Source organism: Diadema antillarum, unplaced genomic scaffold (genome assembly GCF_040938485.1).
Source record: "Diadema antillarum isolate AM-2024a unplaced genomic scaffold, OU_Dant_1.0 seq00000235_RagTag, whole genome shotgun sequence".
NCBI classification, from domain to species: Eukaryota; Metazoa; Echinodermata; class Echinoidea; order Diadematoida; family Diadematidae; genus Diadema; species Diadema antillarum.
The window spans coordinates 938,385-959,562 of NW_027271284.1; the positions used below are offsets into that span (position 1 = coordinate 938,385).

Consider the following 21,178-nt stretch of genomic DNA (forward strand, 5'->3'; position numbering starts at 1 on the left):
CTTGAATATATCAATGAAAATTATTGCTACATTAACTTACCTAAAAATCATCATGTTATATTAACTTTAATACAAAATTCATTGTTATATTAACTTAAACATGAAAATCAAATAAGAGCAAAGCCTCTAATTTTGTGCAAATGATGTATGGAGGTGTTGTTTTTTTAAAATTTCAGAAACTTTAAAAAGATTGTGGCCTTTCTTGTACAATTTGTAAGTTATCGGTAGATAGATAGAAACAAGTTGTGTTACTTACAGGCAGATATAATAAATGTGAAAACATGCTGCTCTAGGTTGCTTGACAAGGCCATGTTACAGTATTAGAAACGAGCACTGAGCATTTCACCTAAATGAACATAGCAGTGAACAGTGTGCGCTTCAAGGTTTATTGCCTGTTTGAATGGATGCTCTTGTCTACTTTCCTTTTCGACACACTTGATTAGAATAAAAAATCATTTCCTTTTCTTGTTTCAATCTTATGCAAAAGTATTGGAGTCATGCTTCCATTGCAACTATGTTTGTTTGTTGTTTTGGCTGTTTATTTGTTTGTTTGTTTGTTTGTTTGTTTGTTTGTTTGTGTGTTTGTTTTGATTAGGTGAATAAAATAAAGAAAGAATTGACAATCAGAATTTTACACAGCAGTACTTTTGAAACTAGTCCAGAATATGTCCATACACCATTGCATAATGAGAATCATTTCTTCATCAGGATAGTTTTATAGTTCGTACTCTCCCAATGTTCAGAATTGTCCCTGAGAGAAGGGGAAACCTTGCAAAAGACGGGTTTCCCCCTCCAATTTCTATCCCTCATTCTCACTTTACTGCTGAAACAAATGTGAACTGTCAAACTTTCCTATGAATTGTTATAGAGTCTTGGAGACAAGTGGAAGATCAGGGTTTCCCATCCCCACCCCAACCAGGATTAGATATCTTACACTTTTAGCAGAAAGACTTTTGGGCATACATGGAGCTGTCCAGTCGGTCTGCACAGGCCTTCACACCACCTTAATGTACGTGAAGTTTTGGGCGTGGCCACTTCTTTGGTCTCAACTGGCCTTCACACCACCTTAATGTCCAAGAAGATTTGGGTGTGGCCACCCAGTTGGTCTCCACTGGCCTTCACACCACCTTAATGTCCAAAAAGATTTGGGCGTGGTCACCTAGTTGGTCGCCACTGGCCTTCACACCACCTCACTGTCCAAAAGGATTTGGGCATGGGCATCCACCTTGAGCACCCTGGGGATCTTGATCTGGTTGATGGAGGCCTGTGTGTTTGCTAGGAGGTGCTCACGAAGCTTCCGGAAAGTCCCCGACCGCATCAGGTGGACCCGGATGGGACTGATGCTGCCCTTCTCCCGAAAGGAGTTGTACACAAAGGAGCTCTCCCGGAGGTTCTGGTCCAACTGCAGATTGCAAGGTGGTGAATACAAACTTTAATATTACATTTACATTCCACTCTAGTACATGCCGTAAATAATTATTAAACAGCTGTCCATTATATCTATATCATATCAGCTCAACTACAATCAACAAAGCCCTACACTCTGGGTGCTAGAAAAACAAACAAACAAACAGACAATTCCTTGCAAGCATATCACACATTCAAAAATCTATTTTTAAAGGTCAGCATTTGTGAGATTTTAGGAAACAAAAAATATCATATGGAGTTTTTGGGGATTCTTTACAATTGTTTTTTCTGTAAGTAGTGGTGGGCTATACAGGGGGTAAAATGGGTGATGTTTCAAAATCCTTAGGGTCCCTGCTTATTTGAAGCAGCTTATCGTACTGAGCATTTTGACACCTTTCATTAAAGAATCGGGTGAAAAGTGAGATGGAGTCGGCCAAAAAACTGATTGGGGGGGCGCCAAATTCCTGTTGCGCGTCGATTAAAATACATGTATAGTGAAAAGATAATAAATTCACTATCTAAAGGAGTATGAAGATGATTTAAGGGTCCAGATATATGTTTTTGAGGTCAAGAAATTGATTGCAAATGTCAGAAATCTTTGATATACTGTAGTAAGCTTTCAAATTCTCAAATTTTGCTTTTTGTGGGGGGGGGGGGGGGGCATACAGCTAAGTTTCTGCCCATTTCTGGTATTTGAGTCACCCAATCCATGCACTTTGCCATCTTCCAAAATTTTGTAATTAAGATAATAAGTGGGGGCAACAGTAGATATAGGAAGGGTATGTTATGATCTTTCAAGCAATTCAAATTTTGAAAAATGAAAAATCTGTTAAAAACACTGCTTTCTCAACTGCAACAGTTACACTAGAAGTAGAACACCACATACCGGTGTAAAAAAAGTACTACATTTACGTTCCATTTGTTATCAAACTTGCATTTGCTTGCCATATTGATGTGATTATTCTCCTCTCTACTCAATAGAATGATTAGAACAGGGCATCAACAAAGTTATTACGTGGTAGTTGTCAAGCACAAATATCATGATACTCTTTCGAGGTCCCATGGTCCCATGCTGTTGCATGGTATAATTTGCAGGACACTTAATACAGTCTGTATGTCGTGTCGCTTTGGGTATCTCCAACGTAACCTATTATCAGGATCACAACACTTTTATAAAAGCTGTTCTACTACACGTGTACATGTACAAATGTGCTCTTTCCATTGTCAGTTTGGCATATGCTGAGGTACCACTGTCTGACATTATTTACATCCCTAATAAGGGCACAAGGTTCATTGACCGCAATATCTTGTTCAGCAGTGCCACTTGCAACTTTTGACTTTGAAGGTGCTGGTTTAACCCCAGTAATGTTCAAGATCAGTTGCAAATGTCCTCTTCCATGGGCATTTCCAGCAATGTACTGATTGTGGCTGACTCTGAAGTATTGTACGAATGACGGTCAGACTATTTTCAGGTCTGTCACTGGAATCTGCTTAAGGTTGTAGCAGTGGGATTGTGCTTGGCAGGGGCGGATCCAGGGAGGACCGCAACCGGCGCACGCCCCCCCCCCCTTATTTTTTGTTGAAACAAAAGAAATAAAAAGAAAAAAATGAGGGGAGGGGTGCGTGCGCCCCCCTTTAATTTTGTAAACACGCCCCCTCTTTTACGGAATTCCTGGATCCGCCCCTGCTTGGAAATGAGAAGTGTTCCCACAACTGTATGACATTCCAGTTCGAATACGGATGCGGATCTTGCTGCCAGCTTGTCAAACTTTGCAAGATCTCTTTTGTTAGTTTGTAGACCTTCAAGCTCCTCATCATTGAGGGTATCGAGAGATGTTGCGTGCGGTGTAAGATAAAACTGTGCCCCAAATCTGTTTTTGCCACCTTGTTGCAATGCAACACTGATGCAGCATTTGTATGGTACAGTCCTGTACACACATGCATTGAGAGATGTTTCTCAACAGCTAAGGTTCTTCTGGTTGAAATAACTAGAATGTCACATGACACCCTGAGAGAGTATTCATTTTCTGAACTGCTAGATCTCTGTGAAGTTGTGGAAGAATTTGAACAGGTTCTACTTGAGTTACCTTCTCCATGTTGTGAAACTGCACTTGGCATACAAGTACACTGTAGGGAAACTACATGTATTAAAGTCTACAGAATTTGGTTACTGCAACAGATTCTTCAGTGTGGTGATACTTTGAAACAGAATCTGTCATCAGCTTCTGAAAGCATGTGTAGTTGTTCAACCTACAACCTGTACAACCTTGTGATGTTCTGCCTATTTTCTATGGCATGTGATAATGGATGAAGACGAAAAGATAGTCCACTGCTGAAACTCTGCTGAAGTTAACAAGGAATGTCCACACTCCCTTTGATATTAACATGAAAAGTAATGTTGAATTATTTTCTAGCTTTACAACTTGTGATCATAATTTGCAGTCTACACATTTGAGATAGGTCATTCATGGACAGAAAATAAAATGAAATTTAGAGTCTACCCCACCACTACCCCCCCCCCCCCAAAAAAAGTGAAAATTTGGATGCTTTCTATAGCAAATTAGGGCTTTAAAACACATTTGCAATCAGTTTCTTGATCTAAATTCTACTGTTGTTTATATCTTCAGTATCATCAAATTTATAAATCTGTGACAACAATTCGAAGATGACAAAGTGCACATTGGGTGACTGGAATGCCAGAAATGGGCCGAAACTTAGCCCTATGCCCCCCTCCCCCCCAAAAAAAACCAAAAAACAAAACACAATTTGAGAATTTGAATGCTTTCTATAGTATATTAAGGGTTTCTGACATTTGCAACCAATTTCTTGACCTCAAAAACATATATCTAGACACTTAAATCATCTTCATACTCCTTTGGATAGTGAATTTATTATTTTTTCACTACATTTTAACTGCCGCTCGACAGGAATTTAGCGCCACCCCCCCCCCCATTAAGTTTTTTGGCCGACTCCATCTCATTTTTCATCCGATTTCTTAATGAAAGGTGTCAAAATGCTCAGTACAATAAGCTGCTTCAAATAAGCAGGGACCCTAAGGATTTTGAAACATCACCCATTTATAGCCCACCACTAATGTAAGTAAACATATTTCACATAAGATTGGAAAGTAGATCGACTGACACAACAAAACTGACCAGAAACTATTCAAAGTTGATCAATCATTTTCAATATGAAAATATTCATTGATAATGCTTATAATGTTAAAAGAGTGAATCTTTTGCATTGACAGTTTTCATACAAGACGTAATAACGTTCTATTTCAATCTGTACTAGAGGACTTTTGCTCTCAAATAAAAACAAACAAACAAACAAACAGACTTTTATGACTAAAGGACAACAGGTTTGGATTTTTTTCTTTGTAGTGTATTCCAGTCGACATCACATGAAAGACTGAAAAGATATTTTTTCCTGCAGTTCTAACCAAAGTATACATAACTTCATGCTCAAAAAAAGAAAAAGAAAAAATGTAATCACGTTTCTCACATTCTTTCACTTGTGATCAAGAAACAAGTGTCTGAAAATGATGGAAGAAACAGCTTCTTTTGGGACAGAATATACCAGGTATTTAAATCTTACCAAAGTCAGATCACTGGACGATGGGGTTCTTCCTTCCAGCTCAAGAAAGACTTCATAGTGGGGGCATTTGTCGGAAGCTGGGTTGGAACCAAAAGAGAAAATAGTATCATTTGAATAATATATTCCATGTATGATGTCATATATCACATTTGATTAATTTGATTAATGAAATATAGGAAGATATTTTGTAAAATGCAGGGTATGTGCTATTTGTCCAATGAAGTTTAGATGGAAATTTATTTTTGTCCCCTTGTTCACTTGAAGAGGGTATGTGTCCTGAATGTGAATAGGCATGATGTGAATAGGCATGATGGGATGCACCACGCTAATTTCTTGCGGCAAATGCACATTATCAAATAGCCCGCTACTTCTTCATCGGGTTATGATACGATATGGATTATAGGGATGAATACTGATCCCCACTGATTGCCAATTACTCCTGGGACCTCTGAATGAAGCGAGCCAGCAGATGTGGTGATTGGCTATGAAAACACACCAGAGGTGAACGACTTACCCCCAAGTCCTAGGAGAGGGCTCTCCATGGTGGTATAGTCGCTGAGGGTGACCCCACCCCAGTCGCCGATCGTCTTCTGTATCGTCTGGTACATGACATCCTCCGACATTTTCTCCCCTCGCAGATTCAAGAGTTGGCCTTGTCTGTGAATGAGAGGAAAACGGGATCACATCACGGCGAAAAGTCCCTCTCTAATCCTATGAGTTAGGGCACTGAAGAGTATGAAAATTATCGCGTAGATTCAAAGGTCCATAATGTGAAAATTATGTTGTACTTGTTGTTTTCCTCTCTTCTAATTTGAAAACACTACACATCAGTAATTATCTTTATAAACATACATACATTTTCTTATTTCATACACAATTTTTACATAGCTAAAATGGTTTTCATAAAGCATGTGCAGCAAAACCATTTCCATTTCAAACAAATTGCAGCTCATTATTTGATGAGGTCAAGAACTTCTGGCCAATTTTACTTTTTTTTTGAGGATACATCCATCCCTAACCAAAACACATAACAGAATTAACTTTTTTACAACTGGAATAAAAAGATTTGTCATATCAAATACTTAATTTTATCTTTCCTATGTTCTAGTTGCAATTGAAAAAAAAAAATCATTATGTTTATCTGATGGACTTTGTCACTGATAGGCAAATAAGCCTATGCTGTTTAAGATCTTTGAACTATGATGCTTCATTGATAAGCAATTGGTCTTGTCACAGTAAGCTATGCTCGTGCCGCAAACCTACCCATATAAATGCTCATCTGAATTCCAGATTTTGCCCTTTGCACAATGAAATACGTGGCAGAAATCAGAGTCGACACAAGTTGACGCAACCTTGACGTAAACTTCAGGCACAAATCAGATTCGACACAAGTTGATGTAAACTCCTCTGTCTAAGTGTACATATGCAGGGTTTCAAACTGTACATTGTGATGGGTTTTACACAAACACGGCTATAACATCATAACTACCTGTATAGAAACTCCACTACAGGAGCCTTGTTGTAGAAGTCTGTCACTCGCACCACGTCTCCAAAACGGTAGCGATAGAAGCCGCTCATGTTGGTCAGCACCAGCTCGTAGGTGGCGCCCTTCTCTACCTCGTTCATCAGCAGCGTGGAGGGTTGGTCTTCGTCACTGTCATGGATAAGACAACGACGAAAATCATGCCAACAGAGATGGAAAACACACACATACCATTGTAGTATATACTGTATACACAAAGTGTATTGTTGTTCATGTGTTTCTTCATGTGTTACAAACAATAAATGTACAATGACAGCCTTGAGAAATGCAACCTACAATAACATCAACAAGAGTACTGTATACGCCGAATATTTCACGAGTCAGGTGCTATTCGCGAAATTAAAGACACGCGAAAATATTGACTCTGATCAAGCTATGAATGTGACGTACACTTATACATTTCTCCATTCGGTACAGGACTACACAATCGCGAATTTAACCACTCGTGAAATCGTCGGGAAGTTCCGATTCGCGAAAATTTAGACTCGCCAAATATATGGCGTATACAGTAATCGGACTGAAGTAAAAAAAAAGTCTGTACACAGTGACTGGGATGCCTCTGTCTTTTAACACAATCTCTGTGGACTTTTTGATGACATTCACTGGTCTTGACAATCTCGACCTTAACCCATTGAGGACGGACTGATCTTGCTACAACACACATTTCCCATAGACACTTGCCGGAGTATACTTGGGACTCGTCCTCAATGGGTTAAGGAATTACTTTCAAAAACTAAACATGCATTTCCCTAACACCAAATGACATCCTTGGATAATATCTTGGTAGGAATTTAGATAGCTAGCAAGAGATTTTACAAAAAAAAAGAACAAACTGAAATATCACATATATTTTTCATTGTTTGAAAACTGGAAACGATGACATATGACATACACTGTACTGTATATGTCGTTTATTTCCCAAAGTGTGACTTGCATGCCAACTTTATAAACAAGAACCACAGTGACAGGATAAGAACTAATGGAGTCAAAAGGGGCCTGAGCTTTTGATCGCAGAATCTTTGTCACAGGCAAAATGACAAACAGGCAGGGAGAGCAATCACATAATAAGGACTACACACAACAAGAACATTGAGTGGAGGGCTAGGGACACGGAACAAAGAAAACAAAAGGGGATGGTTGGAGGTATTGGGCAAGGAACCCAACAGGTAAAGGGAGGGGGATTAAAGCAGGAGGGTGGACAGACAAAAGGCAGAGGAGGGTCAAAGATGATCCCAAGGATCATAGGGGGCTACCTGTGAAGGATAAAGATGAATAGGGAGGAATCATTAACATATCCCTCCATTGTTCCTTTTTCTTGTTTGATGTTGCCTCCCTATTTGTCCTTATCCTCCAAGAGGTTGCCCCCTATGATCCTTGGGATCACTGACCCTCCTCTGCCTTTTGTCTGTCCACTCTCCTGCTTTAATCCCCCTCCCTTATTAAGACTGTTGGGCTCCTTGCCCATGACTTCCAATCCATCCCTTTTGTTTCTTTGTTCAGTGTCCCTTGCCCTTCCTGGACTGTTCTTGTTGTGTGTAGTCCTTATTATGTGATTGCTCTCCCTGCCTGCTTGTCATTTTGCCTCTGATGAAGATTCTGCTAGGATCAAAAGCTCAGGCCCTTTTTGACTCAATTTTACTCCATTGGCTCACCACTACTTGATAAGCAGTCTTCAGCATTTTTTAAGCTACATTTAGGATGAGAACTAAGTACAATTCCTTTTCAGAAGAAAACTTTGTGCTATCCCAGCTTGGACATGATATACAGCACATTTGTGATACAGGATGCAACATTCTCACATCTCGATAATTTTTCAAAAGTCAATGATGACTTGCAAAGTTTACCAAAATGACAAAGTATACCACATATACAGTATCTAATGTCATAACTATAATTCTGTTGCACACTTTTTTCTCATTCTTGCTGCCACTTCTGTCTTACCTGTGTTCGATGGGGATGAACTCACAGAACATACTCCTGGGTACCAAGAGGTATCTCCTCTCGTCATCATGGGGCCAAATATTGATGCCTATCAGGCCCTCACTGGCAGCATACAGGCAGGAGTAGATGGGTACACCTGAGGGGAAATTTGAGGGAAAACAAAGTTTTGAATGATCATTTACTAAACCACAGTGGCAAATATATCACTTCGTCGGTTGAGAATGATAATAGCATTAAGTTTCCACTAAACTCATAGTGTTTGAGACAACTTAATGCCCTTCTCATTATCTATTAATATATCTATCAAACCATCTACATTTTTGTATCTGTCTGTCTGTCTGTCTATCTATCAATCTATTTATCTATCAATCCATAAATATACAAATCAATCAATCATTCAATCAATCAATCAATCAATCAAACAACCAACCAACCAATCGACCAATCATTCAATCAATTAATCTATACATCTATCAATCAATTTATCTATCTGTAATACCCATATCTCTCTTTCTATCTATTCATCTATCTACCCATCTATCTATCTATTGATGAAAGTATCTTTCTATATATCTATCCATCTACCTATCAATCAATTTAATCTGTCTATATACATGTATATCTCTTTCTATATGTATCTATCTCTCTATCTCTCTATCTATCATCTATCTATCTATCTATCTATCTATCTATTTATCTATCTATTTATCTATCTATCTATCTATCTATCTATCTATCTATCTATCTATCTATCTATCTATCTATCTCTCACCTTTGGTATACTTTTCTCTCAACATTTTGCCATAGATCTGAAATGCTCCTGAGTCCACAGCAAGGATCACCTGAACATTGGGCCAGATTCTCCTGGCGATGCCATCAAACCCTTTCTCAAACTCCTCCCTCAGTTCATTGGCCCTCTTTGGGTCTGCCTTAAGTATGGCATTCAACTTCTCTCGGATTTCTTCTGGAATGTCCAATTTGGGATTGACTTCTCCCACCTCAATGTCCGTCACTAACTGCTTCCAGTTCTCTTCGAGCTCCACGAAGGCGTTGTGAATAAGAGGAACAAAGTTTGCCTCGATTGCGCCGATGTCGCGGTCCGCCAGGGCAAAGAGGAGGTGAGCGTACAGAGCTTCCCTCTCAGTCGTGATGTCGAACGCTGGCATTGGTGTGCTGTACATGTCGATGAAATGCTGTGACGCTTTGGGCGTGGCCGAGTTTGGCCCGATGGGAACACCGCCCCGCGACTCGCGCGGCTTGGGGTTGTAGAAGATCTTGAGGGTTTTCCGCAGGTGCTTCGTCTCTGGGATCTCGCGGCGCAGGTAGTCCAGACACACAGTGACGCCGTTGAGCAAGAAGTACTTCGTCTGTGCTTTGATCATGGGCACTAGATTATGGTGACCTGAAGTACCCGAGGTCACCGCCAAGATGATGGGGTCGTCCTTTGTCAGAACTTTCTGGGTGCCGTTGGCGATCTGCTGGACGAATGGCTTGTAGTGATCAGCACGTGTCAGCGGATGCTTCTGACAGTATTCATCGGGTGATTTGATCTCACTGAAGTGAAACTGCTTGCCGTAGATGGTATCACTGGCAGATTGGAGACGAGAGAGCAATATCTCTTGTTGGACCTACAGCCAAATTTGAAAGGAAATTTGATTGTCAATTCCACCTTTTATGTACAAAGACATTAAACTATCAAACATGAAAAAATACATTCACCTATCAAATGAAAAAAAGAAACACACACTAATCAATTCAAATTTTAATAGTTCCTTAACTTCTGTCACACATCATGCAATCAATTAGAGCATTTCATCCCATTTTCACATCTCAAACTTACCCAATTTTCAAAAAGTCAATGAGTGGACTGAAAGTACAGTCATTCACACAAACTTCAAAATGAGTAGATTGCAATGACACAAACATCTAGGGGCAATTCCGCGGTTAGTAACGTTACATTTGAACAAATTTAGATATTTGTTTTTACTACTAAATTACAATTTATTCATTTTAAGTCAAAATTATGTCAAAATCATGTTCATCCCTCCCAGGTTTATGATACAGAAAAGAATGAATGCAATCCAAGAAATATTAGAATTGCTATGGCAACTAAAAGGGCTGGTTAGTAACGTTACGAAAAAAGGACATGACAAAAAAATCAAGAACTTGTAACAAAAAGTGTGCAAAAATTCAAGTTACCGGTACTTCAAACAAAGTGTTGCATAAATTTCAATTATTGCATCATGACAAATGTTTACACAATGTTTTTTAGCAGTTCAACCAATAATTTCTTAGCTAGACCCCCAAAAGCATGGTTAGTAACGTTACGGTTAGTAACGTTACATTTGTCCGGAGTAATTCCGCAGGTCATTTCACCCTTTTGTAATTGACAAAATGTCACATGACTTCTGGAGTATTTAAATGTATTTATCTTTTACCCTTTAGCAAAACTTTGAGGAAAATATTTCAAAGGAACCCACTGTAATTTGCATTTAAGTGAATTTTAGCATCCCCAGTCCCACATGTACATTTTAAATGATGGTTTTAGATCTCGCGAAATCAATAAATACGAAAAATAAAATCTACTGAATTTGAAAGACCTTAATGATTGGTGAACATCCATGGCATTAGTTGATACCTAGATTAAAGAGTAAGGTAAAGAGGCCCATTTCTTTTATCCATGTCATGTCCACCTAACTGCGGAATTGCCCCTAGAGATTTTCAAACACTCACTTTCCGATGCCATAAAGCAGCTCCTTGGTAACCCAAAAAGGCTTCCATATCAGAAACATATTTCTAAGTATATATACTATGTACAGAATTTAGAATATCTCTGCACTATATCCATGTAGCTTTCCTCAAGTGTCTAGCAATTCTTGACTGTCTGTAAAATAATCAGAGCATACAGCTCCATGAAGTGATGATGAAAGCAAACCTCTTGACATTGCTTTGAGTCAGCATCGAGCGCCTTGCTCATCCTCCGGCCTACAAACTCGAAGACCTTGTTCACAGCGTACTGCTTTGCCGCCGACTCCGGAGTGTGACTCTCGGCTTTCTTCAGCCTCTTGAAGTCGTAGCCAATGGCGGCTACAGCAGTGCAGCCAGCAACTACTGGCACACCCAGTCCTGGTAAAAACAACAAAACAAAACAAAAACAAAAACAAAAAAAAGCAACAAACGTGAATAAATGAGTCAAGGAATCAGGCACTGTTGTCAAACACAGAGCTGCAAACTTTCTATGCAATAAGAGCATGAGACTCACGCAATTAACCACATTTTAACTGTCTCACTCAGAAGAAAGAATTCTAAGATGAACCCTGAAAACAGAAAGAAAAAAAAAGTAAAAAAAGAAATGAAGAAATGTCTCCCAAATCCCTGAAAAACCAAACATTGATTAAAGTATGCACCAGTGTGTACTATTTAAATGCAAAACTGTCAAAGCTTCCTACAGTGGAAAGAAGGGGGGGGGGGAGGGGAGACAAGCCCCTTCCACAACATCCCCACCCTCCCCCCCCCCCCCCCTCCTCCCCACCATCTCTTTGATCCTTTGTATTTGGTCACTCACTCCAAGTGTCTCACTCCAAACCCTCACTCATGGTTGCATGGCAGCCCTGCCAATAATACCTCTCATACTATATTTCAATGAACTTGTACAATGATTACCGGTATTTCACATATTGCACAGAAATGACAGCAAACATCATTGGCTATCTATGGCAACAATTGGTAATTACCGGTACTACAAAATAATCATTTCATGTGCTGTTCGTTTTGTACTCTCCTTCCTAATAAAAGTAAACAATGTCAATGTTGTTCATAGGCATTTACAATTCATCCAATTCATATCGCTAGAAAGGAAACTCTATCTCTTCACAAAGGCGACAGTGCTACAAAACTACCCGTCAGCAATTTGAGAAAGGTTGCCCAGTGCGCCCACCTATATATATTTTTTACATTGATAGAAATTACAATTTTCTGAAGAGTATTTTGCAAATAAAAGGGGCGAGAGTGGGACTGTGTAGAACCACACATTAAGAGTTGTCATTGAGGTCTTAGTCATATGAAAGTGGAATAACACTAGAATGTGGACCATGCTGCATGCATATTCCAAGCTTTTCTCTTCACCTATTGTCTTTTCCTAACAATTGCTATGAATGCACACATACTGGAGACACTTTCTATACGCAGCCAGTGCAGATAAGAACTAACAAACATTTAACATATTCCTCCACTTCCAGTATTAAGATTAGTTCAAGAATAAAAATTGAGATCAGCTTTGATTAAACGTGCTGAAAGTAAAACCTTAACCGCAGCAGCGACCCCAATACGTACAGCGCCCCGCGCCGGGGTTAGTAAAAACTAGGCTGTATTGGGTGCAGCCTAGTGCTTTTCGTCAGTCAGCGCGTCGCGCAAGAACTGGGACTTCTTCCCTCTTCTTCTTCTTCTGATTAAGTCTGCCTCCTTCAACAGAATGAAGATTCTTGCAGACTGGTGCTATTTACATTATAATACAATTTATTTACAGATATTTACAAGCACAAAGAAAATATGACGAAAATAACTAGCCACTGTGATCAACCGTAAGACGGTTTCGAAATGATCCCACAGATGGCGCTGAAACAATTTCTGAAGACAGGGAATTCCAGTTCCTTACAGTTCTTGGGAAGAACGAATGGCGATGCGATTCAGTTCTCGAATATGGTACCTGATAGGAGTGTGGTTGCGAGGCTCTCGTCAACTGAGTAGCCTGTTTGATAATATAGTCCTGTGCTGAAAGAGGGGCAAGATTATTGTGTATTTTGTACATCATAATTAGCCTGTCATTTTCTCTGCGCTGTTCCAGAGTGGTCCAATTAAGTTCTTGTAGCATTTTGGCGACACTCGAGGTGTTATGATAGCGATTTAAAGTGAATCAAGCAGCTCTTCTCTGGACCATTTCCACTTGGTGAATTAGGTTCTTGGTAGATGGATCCCAAACTGTGGAAGCATACTCAACAATTGGTCGAACCAACGTTTTGTAAGCTGTGGCTTAACATCAGAAGATTTTATGCGAAGATTGCGTCTTAGAAATGCAAGCACGTTATTTGCTTTATTGACAGTATTGTTGATGTGTTGGGTCCACTTCAAATCAGAAGTGATGGTTACACCCAAGTACTTCACGGATTTAACAGATTCAAGAGGGGCGTTATTTAGATGATACACGTGTTGCACCTTTCTTCTTTTCCTGGATATTGTCAAAACCTTACACTTATCTGTGTTCAAATCCATCACGGCATCATCCATTTTTTCGCCCAGTCACCAATTTTGTTTAAGTCATCTTGAAGATTTTGCGTATGATGTTGATTGTCGATGGTCATGTAGGAAATTGCATCATCGGCAAAAAAAGGCGAACCTTTGACGCGAGACCATCAGGCAAGTCATCGATGTAAAGTAGAAAGAGGCAAGGCCCAAGAACCGACCCTTGAGGCACCCTAACTGCGACCAGCCCCAACACACAGAGCGGCGGGTCTCCGGGGCTAGAGGCACCCCAGATCCCACCGCTATTGGAGAAGATTTAACACCATCCAAACATTCCCTTTCACTTCGTGTTACTTTTAAGTTATAAACACATGAAATACTCACCAATTGCAACTATTCGCAAAATCCCCATCTTCCTATCACATAATCAGTAACGAATTAAAAAACGACGACGCCTTCTCTTCTGTTACCGACACGCGTACAGCGTGACACGACAACTGCATACGCGGAGCTAGCTGGCTGTGCATGGCCAGGGCGCCGGGGGAGTTTCGGCTGCACGTCCCATCATAATCCCGTTCGCGTTTTTTTTAAAGACGGCACAGATTGGGGCATGGCGCGTGTTAAACCTATGGGAAAAACGTTGGGTTAGGGTTAGGGTTAGGGTTAGGATTAGGGTTTGATGGTTAGGGTTAGGATTAGGATTAGGGTTAGGTTTAGGGATAGGGTCCCCGATAGATTTTTAGTTTCCCCAATCTGTGCCGTCTAAAAAAATGCGTTCCAGCTCAGTCTTATTATTGTAATGTAACACGTCGTAGTCTTAGTGCAAGACACATGACTCACATCATAATGTTTACATCGATGCTTACAAAAGAACTATTCACTTCGGGGCTGCACCACAGAACTCCGTTCTGTGGGCTGCACCCCTCAGTGAATACAGTAGCTCTTTTGGAGTCACCTCTGCCCACAGTTTTAACAAGAAACTCTCAAGGCCAAGTATATTCGTATACTATATGTGTCAGATATACAAGGCCTATGTTTACATGTGACCCATTACATGGATAAACGCAGATGGACCATCATGTCAAGACTGATGGGCCCACTATCAGGGGCGGATCCAGTGAATCCAGTAAAGGGGGCGGGGTGCAATTAAGAAAATATTTCTGGTGCCACTTCCGGGTTTAATGAGCTGACAAGCAAAAACAAACGACAAAAAAAAAAAAAAAATTGGCGTCTTGTTGCTAAATTTGAACCATATAACTTTCGTGTTTTTTTTCTTTATCTGCAATAACAGTGCTTTATTAAGACAAAACAAAATGAATGTGACTTTTGTGACTCACAATAATTTGAGTCTTTTGTTTTGTGTTTGTTTCGTTTTTCTTTTGAGAAAACAAAAATGTACTGAGTCGATTGAGAAGACGATTCATGTTGCAAGTCGTCTGCGCGAGCGTATAGGTCTGCATTGGGAATTGAAAGGGGGCTTATAGGAAAAAATGCCTTTAGATAAGATTTTCAAAAGTGATATATAGATATCAAACTCGCAAGTTTCAGAGCAAATTACAATATATCGGGCAATTATCACAACATTGTAAAATTGCACCACAAATTATGGAGATAGTCAACGAAATGTAGTAAAATGTTCACTTCACTATATATATACCCTAAATTATATTCCTCCAAGTTTAATTTTGATTTTTCTTAGTGTGGAATGCGGTATAGGCCGAGCAGACCCTGTGAAAGAACAGACATATTTTGCAAATATGGCTGAACGGGCAATCCCCCGTTTCTTCTGTACCTATATATATGCAACTTGTAATGTGTGTATTTTTTATCTGAAGACGGAAATAAAAACAAACAAACAACAAGGCATGTATATACCTATGATGGGGTGAACCCCTCGAACAGAAACAAAAATAAGAATCTCAAGGTGAAAACTTCTTCCCAAATCTCCAAATGCAACAAAAGAGTACTCTCTTTGAGTTTAAATGAATGAATAGACAGATAGATAGATAGATAGATAGATCAATAGATAGAGATAGATAGATAGAATGATAGATAGATAGATAGATAGATAGATAGATAGATAGATATAGATAGATAGATAGATAGATAGATAGATAGATAGACAGATAGATAGATAGAAAGAGATAGATAGATAGATAGATAGACAGATAGATAGATAGATAAATAAATAAATAGATGAAATAGATAGATAGAGAGATAGATAGATAGAGCTTTGAGTTTAAATGAATGAATAGACAGATAGATAAATAGATAGATAGATATAGATAGAGCTTTGAGTTTAAATGAATGAATAGACAGATAGATAAATAGATAGATAGATAAATAGATGAAATAGATAGATATAGATAGAGCAATTATAAGCGCGAAGGAGTCAAAGATTTCTCTTCATGGCTGACACATTGTGTGAAACCGAATTATCAAAGGAAAAATATACTTCATTTTAACGTTATAAAAAGTATACCCCTCCACTGAGACCTCTGAGAGTCGCTCCATTCCCTCTTGCAGAAAGATAGGGCCTATACTGTGACCCCCACCACCCACCCCCCCCCCCCCCAAAAAAAATCCTTGTCATGGGCTGACATGGATTCAGAACGGACCCCAAATCTCGGGAAAACGAGAGGCAACTATGAAAGGAAGTATGCGGTGACAAAGGCGCAGATTATTGGTCCTTGTTCTATAGGCCTCTGGTATACTTTGACGTCATGCCCGATGCAGACCATTATTATATATCACTATAAATGCCGAGTGGCAGATGCATTGTTATAATATTACCATAAACGTATAAAAGCATGAATAGGTCTAACTGAAGTTTGCGAAAACGCATGTCCGTTTTAGAAACATTATAAATAGATTCGTGACATATTGTGCTCTGGAATATTGCACATAATGTTCCATTTAGGCCCTACAAAGAAGAATTTAAAAAACAGCTGTTTTGGTCTCATCCAAAAACTGGACAGTTTTGGAATTGCCCAAGTCTATTTACAAGTATTTTAGGGCCCACTGAGAAGAGATTGGAACAGAGTGCACAAATATTGTGTCCCAGTATACAAAACAAATTCTTGGAGCCATTATTGCAGAAAGCGCGCTTAAAAAAAAAAAAAAAAGGAAAAGAAGATGAAAAAAAAAGAAGCAATTGAAAAATGTTATATATGCTCCAGGCTTTTTTAAGACTACGACAAGATAAAGTATTTCGTTTTTAGTACGCAAATTGCATTCATAAGATGTAAATTTGAAAAGTTGAATGCAAGAACAGACTATGATCCATATCTATGATTTTTAGATATTTGAGATCTATAAAGCTTGCTGGAAAACCAAAGAAACAAATATCTTTGGAGAAAAAAAAATCTCTTGTTATGTATTATTGTATATGAGTGCAGTATTCTTGAAAATAATTTATTTTTCTCTATTTGACGATAACCTCACTGGTGAAGAAAAAAATGAAAATCGCGTTAATCTGTTTTTTGCATTCAATTTTTTTCTATCAATGATATACACTAGAACTCAATAGGTGTGTCTATGTGTGTGTCTGTATTTGCGTGTGCCAGTGTGTGTGACATGCGTGTGTATCGCGGGGTTACATTGTTGTGAAACATGGAGTATAATTCATACGCATAATGGGGCTTGGGGTTCGGGATTTGGGGTTTGTGTTTTTAGCTGATGGACCAATGGCGAAGAATAGGTGGTATTCCCTAGCCAACTGCAAGCATCTCAAAGTGATGGGATTGAGCTTTATAGTATAACTTGATCTGGTGTGAATTATTGTCTCATGAGTTGATTTTAAAATCTCATAATAAACACGCGGAGAAGAAATGGGAAAAGATATGAAAAGAGATTCCTTTTAATCTTTATATTTAGCAAAGTGATTACAAATACTACATTATTTCATTAGCGACATTTCTGTCGATTTACTTTGTCTCAAAATGTGTGGAAGATAATATGCTTACAAAAGGCCTATTATATGAGGCATCGCGGCGCCTGTAGTAACTCCCCCCCCCCCCTCCAATAAATAGATAAGTAAAATGCTCAATAGCTCTCATCAAATGGTGGATGTAGTTAGTGCAGGTGCATAGAAAATCTATCCAATTGTTGGTAGATGTCTAAAGTTTGTGAATATTACTTTCTATTTGTCCGTCTTTAGGTCTATCATTATTCTTTTTGAATGGTTATGTACCCCCTTACTCCTTAGTGATGTAATAGCCGCCTATGGTGGAGTTACCAAAGATTTGCTACCTGCAAGAATTGCACAATTTCCTACGAGAGCGAATACGCACAACTGCACGGTTAGCATTATTATTTGACTCTTTATCAACACCGTACCATCTCGCTCATGTAACCTCTGCTATGGCGTCTGTTCTCGTGCGAAGCAGCCGAAAGGGTATGTTTATTTCTCGATTCTTGTGTTACGTGAAGATTCTGTTGGCTTTAGACCCACAATATATCAAATGCAAATTCCATATTAATGTGGCTTGGTAGTTAGTGGATGCATTTTTGCGTTCAAATGTGTTAAATTGAGCTTTTAATTGTGAGCACAGCGCACAGTTTAGTCGGTGAACGGTATGTCGACTCTGCCGGACATCGTATCGCCCACTGCGTGCCCCCATCGCATCTGTCATCTGCTGTGATTCGCTAAATAAAGATGTGTGAATCGCATAGAACGTTTACACTTTATATGCCTGGTTTTGGGGTCCGTAACGAAGCGTATTAAACGCAAAGACCTAAACTCTTATGAGCCACATAAAGTGACTGCCGTTCCTGTAAGATGACAAGCGGAACTGAACTGTAGCAAATGGGTAGTTTTGAGAATGAGGGTTAGGAACGATGATGAGAGAGTTGCGCTCGACTTGTTAACTACGACCTACGTAGCTGGTGTGAAAGTGACTTTCTCAACACAGTGGACTGTAGTACTATTTTACTAGGACTAGTTTCTATGTGTAGGAGATAGAAAAATCCGTCTGTCCGAAGGAGTTTTGTAACAATGGTTTTTTTTTTTTTACTTGAACGGTGTTCCGGAGGAGAAATTTTGGAGGGGATTCTGTGAAGCCAGACGTAGACTCAGTGGAACATACTTGACGATTTTAGACACAGACTGATCTTAGTTTCAGTCATGACAGTGGCGCTTGGCTTGGTTGCTGTGGAATTGATAATGACAAATAGACTGTTGCTGGGCCTTGACTAATAGTAATACTAAACGTTCTCATGGAGTCATGTGTTTATCTTTCCAACAACACATTAATTAGTTGTAGACCTATTTTGACCCAAATGGCATTCATCTGTCCCAAAGCAGGCAAAAAAAATTTAATTTGCTAGTGAATATTAGACGACATATTACTTTAAAATGAATGTATAAAATATAGGGCCTAGTCACAAGCACAATCTAATTTGTTCTGTTAGTGAGACTACAGAATTTACTGGAAGACTGGAGGCTTGTGAGGGAGATTTATTTGATATAGTAGATTATTTTTTGAATTCTTTGTAATAAAATGAAAATAATATAGATGTCTAGAGTAAAATTTGAAATTCAAAGTAATTTCATGAGTAAGAATTTTTTTCCGTAAATATTCTTAGAGGAATGATAAATGCCAAATAAATTCAACAACAACAACAACAGACAGGATGATGACAAGACAAATGAATCGAGGCAAGGCTCTCCTGGGAGGGCATTTCATGAAGCATTTTGTCCGACAAAGTTGTCAGACAAATTTGCTCTCAGCCAATCAGATGCAAGGATTTCAGTAGCTTGTAACAGTTTGTCAGGAAAATATCCGACCAAAACGCTTCATAAAATGCCTCCCTGGGGAGCGTTTCTTGAAGCATTTCGTCTGACAAATTTGTTGGACCAATTTGCTCTCAGCCAATCAGATGCAAGGATTTCTATAGCTTGTAACAGTTTGTCAGAAAAATATCCGACCAAAATGCTTCATGAAATACCCTCCTGGGGGCATTTCATGAAGGAACTTGTCGGATAGAATATCTGACAAGTCAATTATATCCGACAAGTTTTGAAAAATTCTTTAGTCTGATTGGCTGATTTCTCTGAACTTGTCGGATATAATTAACTTGTCGGACATTTCATCCGACAAATTCCTTCATGAAATGCCCCCCAGTTCTTTGATAATTTCATTAGGTCAAATGTAGAGAGACTTTGACTTGAGCTCAGGAGAAAGACCTGGGGCCCATTGCATAAAAGTTACAATTATGGTAACTTTGCCATCCAATGGTAACTTCCATGGAATTCTTGATTTTGATTGGCTGTTGAGTATGGTTACCATGGTAGGTACCACTGGATGGCAAAATTACCATAATTGTAACTTTTATGCAACAGGCCCCGTTTACTCGGCTATGGCTAAAGATGGAACAAAAAAAATAATAAAATTTTGTGTGTTGTATACAAATTTCAAAATCCCTTGCAAAATTCTCAATATTTTCAAACACACACCTCATCCTGACTATAATTCTAAAGTCTTACTCTGAGCTACACTTATTGAGTAGAATATGCAATATGTCTTTATTGTTTTTGTTGGAAGAATAATGTATTTCTATAACTTGTAGTTGCAGACATAGAAATTGGAAGGCAAATATAACATAGAAATGAGAGTTGCTTGAAATATAATACCATTTTGTTACAATAAACAGACTATTTGTATTAATTGTGAGCTGGTTGTGCCATAAAAGAACGAGCTGTTTATCAGTTACTGTATACGCTATAATTTTCGCGTACATAAATTTTCGCGAATTGCGGCCGTCACACATTTTCGCGAGTGGTTAAATTCGCGATTGGGGGACCAGAGAAAATATGAAGTGGCAAAGAAAGTGTGAATTTTCAACTTACTAGCAAATAAGAATGATACTAGTTATACACTGCATGAAAAAAACTTACCAAACTCTGCGAACTAGTAAGTTGGAATTCAACATTTTTGAAGTGGTTAAGTCCATCGCGCTAGATTTCTGACGAGTGGTCCCCTTGCGATAATGGATTGGCTCTCTACAGTATTCGTAAGTAGACGTGGACGTGCGTAAACAAGCTTTAATAGCCAGTATGGTCTGTTCTGTAAGCCGTGACATGGTATACTAGTACTGAAATGTTCGTATCATCAAGGCAAGGGATTCATTTTGGAAGGTAATATTTTCGCATGTTGTTAATTTCGCGAATAGCTCCCGACTCGCGAAATTCGCAAAAATAAAACCCCCGCGAAATATATAGCGTATACAGTACATTTTTTACGATTTTGTCTTTCAATACTGGGCCTTGGCCAGCTCTTAACAAAAGCCCAATATCTATTCTTCCACCTTTAGTTCATAGTCTGTATGGAATGTTTTACAATATGAGAATCTGTTTGAATTCCTTATGATAATAATAACTCTAGTGTATTTTACAGTCTGTCTTTGAAAACTTGTAATATCTTCCTCACTATAGTTTAGGGCGATCCACAT

At 38.9% G+C, this 21,178-nt stretch overlaps 1 protein-coding gene across 1 annotated transcript; it reads right to left on the minus strand.

Annotated features, from left to right (window-relative positions):
* Positions 1-1,180: 1,180 nt before the first annotated feature.
* Positions 1,181-12,084, minus strand: LOC139729382 (GH3 domain-containing protein-like). The gene is made up of 8 exons (XM_071640308.1): positions 12,081-12,084; positions 11,424-11,614; positions 9,261-10,116; positions 8,489-8,624; positions 6,494-6,658; positions 5,519-5,661; positions 5,005-5,081; positions 1,181-1,402 (listed from the first exon to the last, which is right to left on the minus strand). Exons 1-8 carry the CDS (start codon positions 12,082-12,084, stop codon positions 1,181-1,183), a joined length of 1,794 nt encoding a protein of 597 aa, XP_071496409.1.
* Between the last annotated feature and the right edge of the window lie 9,094 nt (positions 12,085-21,178).